The 14,197-nt window shown below is 40.1% G+C and overlaps 1 protein-coding gene across 4 annotated transcripts in view; it reads right to left on the reverse strand.

Moving 5' to 3' along the window:
• Window positions 1-12,362, reverse strand: part of LOC149088239 (calpain-B-like) — a 63,070-nt gene extending 50,708 nt beyond the window's left edge. The window contains exon 1 of one of the 4 annotated variants that reach the window (XM_089245663.1): window positions 11,823-12,361. In XM_089245663.1, coding sequence (XP_089101789.1) covers window positions 11,823-12,071 — 249 coding nt within the window. In that variant the 5' untranslated portion in view covers window positions 12,072-12,361. Of the gene's footprint in view, window positions 1-4,414; window positions 4,729-11,822 lie in introns of those variants that run through there. The other 3 variants (XM_089245706.1, XM_089245654.1, XM_089245680.1) reach the window with 3 other exon arrangements.
• Window positions 12,363-14,197: the final 1,835 nt, after the last annotated feature.

Raw genomic sequence — 14,197 nt, forward strand, 5'->3', positions numbered from 1 at the left:
CTCATAAGCATAGGCGGAGATAGACGTGAAAGTCTGGGGGGCATGATGATGATGTCAATTCATATATACGCATATATATTAGATCAGTAAGCTCCACCTTTGACACGGTGGGGGGGGGGCATTGCACCCCTATTCCCCTCCCCGTATCTCCACCCATGATCATACGGTCATTTACCCCTTCAATTTGTCGCCCATGCGGTAACTTACGCATTCACTTGGTCAACAGTGCTGTCTTAACACATGCGGCCCATCCGGGAACGACCTCAAGAGAAGAGGGCCTCACAAAAGTGAGGTATGGTTGAAATTTTCGAGGAGTATGCCTGTAAATTTGCCTAGTAGGGCTTCAGAAAAATCACTTGGCCCGGCCCATGGTGCTCTTAAGATGGCCCTGTTGGTTAGTCTCATGGTCATTCACTCATACGGTCACTCACTCACAAACTCTGTCACTGATACCGTGACTTAGTGACGAGTGACCATATCACTTGGTTACTGATATGGCCACTCAGCACTCACTTGGTTGCACTCATATGGTCACTTAGCCACTCACTTGATCAGTCTTACGGTCATTCATTCACTCATACGGTAACTCACCCACTCATATGGTCACACATGGTCAGGGCAAGTGAAATGGCCGGGGCGACTCGGATATGAATTGTCAGGGGCGGTACTTTGCGGAATGTACAGGGGACGAAATGTCGTGGGCGATAATGTCGAAGTCGTGAAATTTCCGTACTAGTATCGCACTTGTGGTGCTGCCATCTAACGTCGTCAGAATGCAACTAAAATTACCTGGCGGTGTAATAAATTAAATAACGGTACAAAAAACTAATTTTCATTCTTTTTCAAAAGTTGGACTTGATACCTCAGTTTACGAACTTTCCGGCTCACGAACATTTGTTTTTTCGTGATTTTTTTCTGCCTCGAATAACGAATACGGATTCGGCTAACGAAAAAGTGAGAAACACTTATATCTGGATGGACGCGCAATCAAGAAACATCCGTGTGTCGTGATGGGCGGATCTAGAGCTCGCAGTTGGGACGGGTTGAATTTTTTTATAAATTGTTCCGAATATACATTCTGGCCATACATCCCGCATTTTCTGGGACAGTTCCGTTTTCTTCTCCGTCCCGATTTTTTTTGCAAAAATGCCCCGATTTTTCCCATTAAAATGGAAGTTTTCTTGAATTTATTTAATCACACGTTGATACAGGTAATCTACGATTGATTAATTGAACGCATATCATATAGAAGTTTTAAAAATTTCAGAAATTATCGTATTTTTCTTGGGGGGGGGGCATGGGTGGAGATACGGGGGGGGCGTGGGGGCAGGGCCCCCCCCCCCCCCAGCGTCACAGGTGGAGTCGACTGATCTAATGTATATATGTATATATGAGCTGACATCATCATCATAGTGCCCCCCTAGCAATAATGACCTTGCCCCCCCCCCCAGACTTCCAAGTCAATCTCCACCTATGGGGGGGGGGGGGGGAGGTAGATCCGCGCCTGCGTGTCGTAAGCTCAATTTTTTTGCGCTAATCATCTGTTCAGACTCAATACCACTCCAGTCGGATCAACTGATATCCGATTCGAAATATTTTTCCACGTGTACCCACATTTCACTTTCTGAAAGTTTTTGAAGCATTTTATATAAAACGGAAGATTTTCTCGGGTAATAGAAAATGAATTGGGGAAACAAAAAAAAGAGAAGTCCATGTTTTCGGAGCAAGCGTTCTTTCAGATCAAAAACTCTTTGCATCAAACTAAACAGTTTGGATCATGAGGTTTCAACGCATGGCCCCAGGGGGCCATATTTGTCCCTCGGAGCTTTTTGTCGTGGCCCCGTCGATCATTTTCAGAAAATGGTTGAAACCCTTGTAAAGACGAGTGACGTCGCCGCTGCCACGGGCGGGAATAAAAAGAAATCCATTTCCCCAGAGCGATGATTGATGTACGCCATAGGTCTTCAACTTTTTTCCAGTCGCGAGCACTACCTTCATCCCATCATCAAAAGAAGAGCACCCTTACTGCAAGTTTGACACACCACTACATGAAATTTAATCCTTGAATGCAATTTGTACAAGATGTTTATTCAATGTATATGGAGCGTGTTGACCAACTGCTCGCGAGCACGAAATCAGACACAAACATCGAGCACTCTGGTTGCTTCAGGGAGTACCGTGATGCTCGCGAGCAATGGGTTGAAGATGCCTGATTTAGGGGCTCGAAGCCTATGTGGGAAATGGACGAAAAGTCCATTTTTAAAACGATTTGTTTCTTATTTTTGATTGTATATGTTTTTACTCATTTACATTCTTACATTGTGTCTTTACATTTTCGCATGTGTTTGTATTATTTATCACATTCTTGCACAAGAGTGTTTATTTACATTATTTTTTACACCCTCGCATATGTGTACCTATATTTACGTTATTTTTTTCACATCCTTGCAAATATGTTTACATCGAATACATTCATATTTTGCATTAGTCTTTGCAAAATATTGAATTGCAACCTGTCGCACATACATACTTATACACAAATGCAGATTACTTATCATTTCATTGTAAAATTTTTATATCATCAATATGTGAATCTTAATCTTGTAATCCTACATTACACGTTCGCTTGCTCGCTGGGGGTAATAGTCTGTGGCGTCGCCGCCGACAAGTGCGCGAAGAAAAAGAAAGACATTTCCCCCAGAGTGATGATTGATGTAGGCGCTCAAAGCGCCATCGTGTGATTAGTCGAGTCATCACTCAATGTCTCAGTTCGCTTCTCGTCCTGTACATAATATATGTTATGCATTTCTGTCTTGAATAGTAACTACACGCAACCGTCACATATCCCAACAGGCAATTAATTCCATAATTGAAGAATTATTTCACAATGAATGAAAGAAATAATAAATAATAATAACACAAATTGATAAAAACTCAGAATTAATGAGAGAAATAATTCCTGAATCGATGAAAATCCAGAATATTACTGAAAGAAATGAGTTCAGAATTTTCTGAAGCAAATAATTTCGAAATTAGTGGAAAAAAGGACTAAAATGAATCAATAAGAGAAATAATTTCGTAATTTCTGATAGGAATTATTTCACAATCAATAAAAGAATAATTGCATTGAAAGAGAAAAGATTTCCAAGATATATTGAGAAGGGGAAATAATTTCAGAATTACCGAAATGAATAATTACAGAATCATTTAAAGTGATCTCAAATTGAAATTAATCTCAGAATTAATTAATTTGATCAGTAATCAATCAAAAACTTTTTACGTGAAAAGCAATTATTTCAGAACTAATCAAAGTCGGTAATTAATATGTAATATAATTGCAAAACACATAAAAGTCTTCAATTATTTGTGTCACTGCTTAACTCGGGTCCCCGTTGGTCCCTTCTATTAAGATGCCACTAAATTACATGAGTCGGTAGCCCAAGGGCTTCGTGGGAAGTTTCAGTTTGGCCCGCCGTCTCTGAGAGGTTGTAGACCCCTGGCGTTGGTGGTCAGCAGGCAGAATTGATGTAATTATTAATGTCCATATGGGTTCAAATAAAATTATACCTTCATACTCAGGTTCACACACACATCATCGAGGCGGATGCAGAAAATTACGATCTTAAAATACGGGATGCCACTAAATTTCCCTCAAAAATTTCAATTTATTGCTTTAAATTCAATTTTCTAATTGCTGCTAAAATTGCTATAAAGAGTGTAGAAAGATAAAAGGCTGCTACAAATCTCAATAAACAAAGATGTACAGTGTAAAAGCAGTGCTTCACGAAAAAAATTATTCAATTATGATTTGATGACCATATTTTTCACTGAGGGAAAATACGGTAAACTGGTATCTTAAATAATGATCCGTAAAATACGGGGCATCGCCAATTGTCATCGGGAAAAAAATGCCAAAATTTAAATTGCGGAAAAAACAATCTGACAAATGTGTGAAATGAGTATTTATAATTTTTGTGATAATTATCATAATATAATTTTAATTATTATATGTGTATAATAACAGAAAACTCTGTGCGTGTGTGTGTGTCAGAACAAATTCAAATAAGTACGATTGAAAAAAACAGGACCAAAATGTATAAAAAAAATCGGAACAACGAACATAACAGGAATGTCCCGTAATACGGGACACAAATGGTCCGTCAATTTGTTTTAGACATTTTGCTGGTCTTTGTTTTCTGAAAGCTTGAGAAACACTGATTACTAATATATCTCAACCTTTCCGAATCCAAGAAGCACCTTTGGTCTGCGGACCGCATGTTGAGAAACGCCGATATACGTGATTGTAATTTGAAACGTCTAACCACGAAAATTCAAGGCAAAAACGAAACATATACATCGATCTAAATTGATTTAATTTGAAGAAATTTCGATTATATTGCATGACATTACATACCAGATAGACTTTGACAGGCCGGCTGTTATCATTCCTCTGCACAACATATGGCATGACGGTCTAGTGAATGAGGGGGTACACGACTCTATATATCCAAAACACCGATCACTAAAACCGAAAATTCATTAGTAGCTGATTATTAGCATCGGAGGAATCTGGAGCACGTTGCACAGGGATCAGGAGGCATCCGGACAATACCGGGATTCGCGTGCTGAGCAAAAGGAGTACGATGCCGGGATTCGAATGATGCTTGCGTGCGTGTGTGTGTGTGTGTGTGGACAGACACTCCGCCAGCATCGAGGAAAGTTTCGATCGATGTGATGGTGAAGTCACACGTGACGTCACTATCACTTTGAGAATTTTTGCGGTTACGGATCGCTGGTCCGCATCACCGAAAAGCAAGGACAAGAAATCATTTTTTGAATGTGTTTGTTGTCTATCATATAAAACATTCGCTGAGACACCCCCTTCCCCCACCCCCACCTCTCTATTATCTTGATCACTATTTAATGTACAACCACAATGATTATTATGATTCTGATCTCGCGAAGGGAATATAAAAGAATATAAGGAAAAAACAAGGAATAATTGTGGGGAAAAGAAGAAAAGGGTGCCCCGAAAAAAAAAAGAGTTGTTTTTCTTGTGTGACGCCCACAACTTAATGAGTTTAGGTCATACAAGTTGATGTCGTGGCTCGTTTCTGTATAGCGATGACAATATCTATGAAAAACGCCAGTTCTCTCGAAGCGTTTAAACATCGCTTTGATATGAAACCCTCGGGAAAAATGTAAATACCACTTGAACGGAGAAAATATCAATTCTATTAGATCATCGCCGTTTTCAGTGTAAAACAAGAATAAATCACAAACTGCATTGAAAATCGGTGGAGAGCAGACGCGGAGACCTCGCGCGCGCGCGGTGCGAAAATTCAGTAGAGAATTTCGGTAACTCGACATTAATTATTGTCATGATTGGCACAATACTGAATTCAACCGTGAGAAACCTCTCTAACTCGACACGAGATGGTCAGATCCCGCTTAAGTCGACTACGATTTGTAATAAATTATCGCTACTAATTTTCCGAAATTGCTCATGTATTGGCAGTTAATAAATGTCCACGGCATAACTTACGACGACGTATATTTCAACATTTTGTCGTTGCTTTTTTTTTTTTTTTTGTCGAAGACTCTCCTTAGGGGCCATCGAATATTACGTCAGCAGGTTTTTAGTCATTTTTGACCCCCCCCCCCCCCCCGTCAGCAAAAGTCAGAAAAACTCTGATCCCCTTCCCCCGACTTGTCAGCAAAATTTCGTCAGATCTGCCTCCTACCTCCTAACGCATATTGGGATGAGAGAAGCATGCCGGGGAAGGGGGGGTGGAGCAAGAGCCCTCCCCCCCCTATGCCAGCCCGCACGTACTTCTATGACGATCAAAAATTTATTTTTGTGATGCAAAAAAAAAAAAAACATTAAAAAAAAATGAAATTTCTGAAGATAACTCTTTATATGTTACAATAATCAATTTCTGTTAATTTCAATGCTAAAACTCTAAATTTCTCTTTAAGGAATTCATTGCGACCCACCCTCTGAGCCAGCGATTCTCAACCGGTGCTCCTTGTGAACCCCCAGGGGCTTTGCGGCCGCTCGAGCAAAATAAAAAAAAAAGGTAAATTTGAAAAAAAAAAAAATTATAAATGAGTTTTGAATAATAAAAGTAAATCAGTAACTTTGATGAATAAATAAAAAATAGGCCTACGGGGCTCCGCCATAGCACTTATATACCAGATACGGCCCCCGGGATCAAAAAAGGTTGAGAACCGCTGCTCTAAAGCCGGGATTACACTATAAAAGTTTGATAAAAGTCCTTTTATAAAACTTTTATAGTGTAATCGCGGTCTAAGCCATATATGGTAAACTTTTGGCCCGCGGACCAAATGTGGCCCGGGAGGGTTACGTGTGGCCTGTCAGGGTCGTCTTAAGAGCATCATGGGCTCCCGGGCCAAGTGATTTTTCTGAGACCCTACGTAGCAAATTCTGGAAAAATTCAACTACTTCTCATTTTTCTGAGGCCCCCCGAGCACGGTCCCCGGCACTGTGGTCTGTACCTCTCAAATGTAATTTTGTAAAAATGAACTAAGCGTTACATTTACAGATCGCTCAAGTGACCCGTGGCACAATTCCAAAGCATTTAAGCGTCCCGTGGCTCATTTTCAGATCACTTAAGTAGGCTCGTGGCTTGACTCCCTGAGCCCCTCGGACTTCTAATTAGAAAGTTGTTGCCCTGTCTCTACTGAGGCCAACAAAAAAATTTCTATGTTACGAAGCGCATTAATAGCTTAGATATTTGAATTAAAAAATGAGAGGAAAGTTGGGGGGGGGGAAGAAAGGGAAAGGAGCGTCGTCCATTAGTTTATGTCATAGTTTCCCAACCTTTTAGTCCCATCGCCCCCTTCTTCAGAAATTTTTTTCTCCCATCGCCCCCAACGGAATCAAACCCATGATATCCTATGTTATACTTGTAGCTTCTACCGCCCCCCTGAAACTTTCCAACGCCCACGTTGGGAATCACTGGTTTACGGTGTTCTTTCCCCGCTTCTCGCCAGGGCAACAACTTTCTAATTAGCAGTTCGAGGGCAGTATGAAAATATAAATTTTGTAACTTTTTTATTAATGTTTTTCTTTTTTCATTTGAACGGCATTTAAGATGATGGACGACATCATTTGAAACATTTTTTTCTATCTGTCTGCATCAAATCTGTCTAAGTTGTCTCTAAAGCCAAAGGTTCAGGAAATAGCCGTTGGACAATGATAAGAGTAGACACCCCGTATAATGAATGAATCGAAACTATGTACAGAAATGATATTTAAAAATCGTGAGAACGAGATCAAATGAAACCTCGCTAACTTAACATAAAAGCTTAAGTCGACGTGTTTATCGATACTTTTGAAGCGTCGAGTTATAGAGATTCCACTGCAATAGCGGTGCCAGGTGGGGTGTGTTTGTGTCTCAACAATATCGGGGTTCCGAAAATGTTTAGGACCCTTCTCCCATTGCCCCGATTTTGTATATTTTGTGGTGGAGGGGAAATCGGGCACAAATTATTTCAGAATATACCGAAATACTGAGAAATGTCAATCCCATCAAAAACATTTTCTCCTTACCCGTAAAAAGTTGTGATATCTGATGTAGAGCCAAGTCTAATGCTATTATTAAGTGAGACACTTTGATTCACAAACTACCCCCAAGGCTCTACCGCTTCACAGCACATATTGCACCTTACCATGTTATGTAAAATCAAGTCAATTCTATAAATACACGTATTCTTATTCACATTATATTCACATCATTTGTTAGCGTATAATTAATGAACTTAGCCAGAGCACATCCTGGTGCTGCGTAATTTCCGAGTCCCAAAATGTTCTTCAACTAAAAGTGTAGAGCCTTGGCGAGATTTGTGAATCAAAGTGTCACAGTTAATAACAGCATTAGACATTGCTCTACATCAGATATCGCAACTTATTACGGGTAAAGAATTCGAGACGGCCACATATTTTACGTGATATGTTTGATGCGATTTCATTTCTTTTTGTAAGTTCCGTAGTCCTCTTTTTTTTTCAAAATTACATTTTCCCTTATCTGTATCCCACAAACACTACGTTCGTACCAAATTGCATGTTTCTGGGGCTACCAGAAGTGCCTGGGGTTTTTGATGATTTGTGAGTCAGTCAGTGTCAAAATAACGAAACTTTGAGTTCAAATTTCTCATGAACTACAGATAATAAAAATGTCAAATTTAGAAATTTAATTCAGGTTGTAGGAATCTCTAGATATGCCAAGTTTCAGATACCTGAATAACTCCAGTACGGAGATATGGGGTCTCAAAAGTACCTAGAGTTGCTTCCAGAAACGGATGTTGCGCCAATGCTAGTTTCACTTGATACAAAAAAAAATTATGGACTCACAATTGAGTGTAAATAAACACAAAAAATAGTGTGATTTTTCATAGTGAATCTACATTTCAATAATTGGAACTTTTAGCTCATGGGGAGGGAATAAAAAGTTAATTTCTTCAACTTTTAATGTATCCTGACGACTCCTGAAACAAATTTTTAGATTTTAAGAGACTGCTCCATTTGAAAACTTTTTGTAACTGACAGTATGTTTCTAAAGTCAAGGGTTTCAGAGATATCCACTATGCAAACAATTTGGAACAGCCTGTATAGAAGGGGTGTACAACCTCCGGCCCTCGGGCCAAATGCGGTCCGACGAGAGCCGCGAAAGTGTTCTGGTAGAAAAGTATCAATACACACAATACGCGATAAACTCCTCTGCTGACCATATTTCCTTCATAAAAATACGGAAATCGGATCCATAATGGATATCACCAATTATCGCAAAAAAAAAAATCGCCAAGTGCGTGTAAAGTTACCAAATGCAGCTAAAAAATTGCCAAAAGCAAGTAGGTGCAACACCTCCTATTACTAATCTAGCTATAGATGGTGTTGATTAAAGTCACCAGTTAAAGCCAAAAAAATTTTCAAAGGCAAGTGCAATAGCCAATTACGGCCAAAACATTTCCCAAGGCAAGTAGAGGTGCCAATTACATCCCAAAAAAATATTGTCAAACGCAAATAGTCACCAATCACAGCCAAAAAGTGTCGAAGGTAAGTGAAGTTGCCAATTGCAACCAAAACTAAATAAAGTTGCCAAAGTACAGCCAAAAAATTGATTGATTAAGGGAAGAAAAATTTCCAATTAGTACAGCCGAATAGAATTGTCAGAGGCAAGTAAAGTTTCTAATTACGGCCAAATAAAATTGTCAAAGACAAGTAAAATTACAATTGCAGCCAAATAAAATCGTCTGAGGCAAGTAAAGTTGCCAATTATAGCCAAACAAAATTGCCAGAGGCAAGTAAAGTTGCCAATTACAAGCAAAAAAATTGTCAAATTTATAAGACATAAAAACAATCTTAAATCATGTTGTCAAAAATTCAAGTAAGTCTCGCTGAAAATAATGTAAAAAAAAGGGACATTTTTTATAAAAAATTTTTAACGATGAAAATTGCTGGAATGTCCCGTAAAATCACAGGCCATTATGATCACCCAATACAGCGTTTCTCAACCTATGGTCAAAGGAACCAGAGGTGGTCCGTGACGATGGCGTAGATGTTCCGCTGGCAGATTTGATAATTCAATTCTAACTGGATGGAAAATTAATCAATTGTTGCAATTGATATTACAGTAATATCCATATGGATTCACAATAAAATTTGTATCTCCATACTTAGGGTCATTTTTACCTCGTCAAAGAAAAAGCGGGAAATTGCGATCATAAATACGGGATATCACTACTACTCTATCTTTCTTGAAATTAGAAGAAAAACTACATATAGACGAATCCTCAGCATACACACAGTTATATCAGTTTATATTCTCCTCTATCCGAGAAACAAACCATTATAACAGAAGGCGTCGCTAAAAAACGCAAAGGAAGTCCTTCAAAAAATCTACTGGCTTTTATAAAAGACCTATCTCTCAATGTCACTGAAAAGATCTCGTTGCCGGGTCATGGTTTTCGTTTGGCGGAAAAATTACATCACTATCATTGACATCGTAAAGAAAACACACACAAAAAAAAAGCCTTTGTTTTTATTGGGGCTCTTTTTCTCTCATTGCAAAGTTCTATTCCCCATCATCATCAAGCGTTTGGAAGCAGTTTCGAGGCCCGTTTTTGTTTCCGAACGGCCTTGCAGACCTAAGCACTAACTAGTCATTTGGCTGACAGCGTTGCGCAACTCCTTTCCAGGGGGATTTCACGTCTCTTTCCTCCTTTGTCGAAAAAAAAGAGCTTTTCAAACGAGCCTTTCGATTTTAGAGTCTACACGTCGATCGTAAGAATAGGAATCTACGTGCATTAAAATGATGAGTGTGTGCGGGAATTATAGAATTAAGCAATCGTCCTATCGATTGAGAAGATTATTATATAAACTGGCTGCTGACATTTGACAACTCCGACCGAATTATGTCTCATAGCACAAATATGTAAATGATTCTCACTTACATTTGTATGTAAATGTATTCCTATCTATGATAGGTATTATAGGGAAGAATGTCATTGCTCATTACCCATAGACGCGGCTTAAAATATGTAATCATTGCAGGATTTAATAGGAGTTATAGTATAGTAATCAGATATAAACATTATATCATGAATTTCGATGAGAACGTCAATGAGGAAGGTTTTCGGATTTGCAATTTTGTATTTTTGAATGTGTTAGCAGAACTTATGGCATTTTTAGACATTTCTGACAAGTGCAGCCCTCACATGGGTGAAAGAACTTTGGGAGTAGGCGACAATGCTTTCTAAAAATATTTTTCATTTTGGATTGAATGGGGAGTTGGTAGGATAAAATATTTGACAGTACAAGGGGGCCCGATTTCGGCCGGGGCAGGTGGGACCCACAAAGAACTCCTATAATTTTAGGCTCCGGAAAAATTTGAATAGGGCCGGTGAGAAAATTTTTTCACACATTTTAAAAATTAATATTGTGAAAATCCACCGATTGACATAAGAATGGTGTGGCTTGAACCAAAATACTCTCATCAAAGCGTCTAGTTTCTTTTTAAATAAATAATAAAAGTTTGATACTTCACTCAAGATGGCGCTGCAACACGAGAAACTCGACATAACACATAAAATGCAACACAAACAGTTCATAATTAATGTTTTAAGACGTTGCGTTACATGAAACTGCCACATTTCAATATGAAATCCCTTTTTTTAGCTCAAGCTACATCTAAACGAGTGAAGTGTGCTTATATTTAAATGCAAGCATGTGAATGACCTTGAGAGTGTGCAAGCATTTCAGTGACCAGAAAAGTTTGGGATCATGTGAGCGACCAGAAAAGCACCCCAAGCATGGGCACCAATGGAAAGTGGCCTAGAGAAGGAGGGAGTAGTTTAGTGAGCTACAAAAAGAGTGACCTAGAACGTGTGCGAGCATGTTGGTGAACAAAAGATGAACCACAGAACATTGAGCAACCCAAAGAGTGACCTCGAGAATGTACAGGCATGAAAGTGATCAAACGCGTGGCCTAGAGAGGGAGAGGGAGGGAGCATAAAACTCCCAGGATACATCTAAACGAGTGAAAGTGTGCTTATATTTAAATGAAAGCATATGAATGACCTTGAATGAGCAAAAGAGTGACCAAGAGAGAGTGTGACAACATGTGAGTGACCAAAGAATGATTTATAGATAAAAACGTATCTATGGGGGGGGGGGGGGGATTAATCGGGCTGTAGCCCATGTTGGCCAGTTCGGAGGGGCAGAAAATGAAAAATTGGCAAAACCATAAATCGCCTCTTGATATGAATAGATGTTTCGAGAAGTCACCATAAAAACTCACCCCGAAGCTTTGAGCGAACAGGTGGTAGCAACCAGTCCCCGTTTCTCCGCCGACCAGGGGCCTGCAGTCCGGCCGGTAGACGCTCTTGTCTCCCGGAGCTTTCGGCAGATCCGGGATGGACGGCAAGTCACCGAGAAACTCATTGCTTACCTCGAACAGGTGAAGCTTACCCGGGAGTACTTTATATTGGGGTATGTAAGTCTTCGTGTACTTATGAGGCACAATCTCTGGACCTCGCGGATAATACATCGGATCAAATAGGCGCTGGAATGGCGGGAGGAATCACAGATACGCCATCAGAATCAGCTCTTCACTCAGCGGTCATAGCAAAGATCGAACTCCAGCCTTCGGAAGTACGATCGCTTCTCTCTCTCATACACATACAACAACAATTCAACGTAAATTTATTCCAGAGTAATCTCCAGCACTCGTGTGAGTTGTATTAACTCCGAATTCAATTTAAATACTTTCAAGCCTTCATTAGGACGAGCCCAATCTCACAGCATACGACCCTTCTCTGGCACACGATGCCAGAAAACTTTGGGGAAGACGGGAATCAAAGCTAAATTAGAAACGGAAAGTTGGAAGCAACGTTGATGTTATCCCATGATGACATGGATGATGTCAAACAACAACAACAACAACCAAAAAGAAAAACTAGATTCGAAGGAACAATTGCTTCTTTGTCGGAAACTTCTACCCCGTTCAGAAAACAAAGCGCTTCCGATGTTACTTTTCTCGTACTTACGGCCAGGAATTCAAGATTTAACAGAATTCTGAATCGTTTTCCCAGGAGTGTCTAACCCACTAGCTCAGTGTTTCTCAAAGTGTGCGTCGCCAACCTTTGTCCGAGGCGTCGCGACGAGCTGCAGATGATTGATTTGTGCGCCTATTTTGCGCTTGGAGAAGTGATTCTTTTATAAATGAAAATATTGTTACGAAAACCATGTAAATAGTCCTTATTTATCATTTATTATTCACCTGTACATAGCCATTAACGCATTTCTCTGTAAATCCCGCCAAATTGACGACAAACTTGGCTCGTTTGGCGACAGCGTCGATAAGTTGGAGACCGGGACTAAGGAGAAAGACAGGGCTATGGCACTCGGAGCAGAAACGATGATCACGTGACCAACTGGGTCCTCTGGGTCTCTTTCTCGTTAGCCCCGGTTAGAACTCCTTAATATATGAAGGCGTCTTAGCCCCGGTTGGAGACGTCATGACGTCAGGGAAAAGGGTGGGATCTCATGAGAGTATGGGGGCTATAGGTAGAACTAAGACGCCTTCATATACGGTATGAAGATACGGTCATATTATGTATTAAGGTGTTCTAGGTAGAACTATCTCGAACCTTTCTTTAACTGTATATAAGCGCCGCCACAGCCAAACTAAAAGCAGTTTGTTAAGCTTTTACAAGATGAGATCTCTAGTATGTGAGAGAAGTCGCACTCTGTTTAGCTTGTTTCGTCGCTGCTTGTGAATACGTGTAAATAACTGTTCTGTAAAATAGATCTGTGTTGTCCTTGAAATAGCTTCGTGCTTTGCCATCTCAAGTGCTTTTGAGAGACATTATCTGAAACAATATCTACTAATCCAGCGTTTCTCACCCTATGGTCCGCGGACCAGTGGTGATCAGCGATGATAGCATAGGTTAGTGATCGGCAAACTACGGCCCACCAAGGGGTTCACTCCCGTTCAATCCGGCCCACCGAACGTGTTCCAGTAGGAGAGTAACAATGCACGCAACATCATAAATATCAAGGATGACCATATTTTCTTTATAAAAATACGGGAAACAGAAAATCGGAATCCATACGGGATATCACGAAATGTCGCCACAAAAATTGTCAAATGCAAGTCAAGGTGCTAAATTATAGAGAAAAAACATTGTCAGAGACAGGGAACGTTGTCAATTACAGCTATAAAAATGATCAAAGACAAGGAAAGTTGTCAATTATAGCCATAAAAATTATCAAAGGCAAGTAAAGTTGCTAACCAGGCTCGTAGAAAGAAATTTCGTTCGGGGGGGGGGGGGGCAGTGATAGAACAACAGATTTGGCCATCTTTTTCCCCTTTTTTTTCAGTCATTCCCTCGTATTTCGGGGGGGGGGGGGTAAACAGGCCACCATGGCACCCCCCCCCCCACGTCTCACTACTACCTTGCTGCCAACTATCGCTAAAATTGCTGATAAATTGCCAATCCTGGAAAGTCAGGGCCACTCTCGTGTCCAGCCCTTAGAGAAGAAATAACGGATAAGCAAAAATAAAGGGCAATAAAGGAGATTTTATATTTCCTTTACATTGCAGCCTGGCCCAATAGTCCTTCGTAAATATTTGCTTCCGATGTTTCCCTTCCCCTGCTGCAATGAAGCACC

The sequence above is a fragment of the Pholcus phalangioides genome, unplaced genomic scaffold, assembly GCF_987345545.1.
Source record: "Pholcus phalangioides strain wild (caught in Gottingen) unplaced genomic scaffold, Ppha-v1.0 ptg000003l_1, whole genome shotgun sequence".
Lineage (NCBI taxonomy): Eukaryota > Metazoa > Arthropoda > Arachnida > Araneae > Pholcidae > Pholcus > Pholcus phalangioides.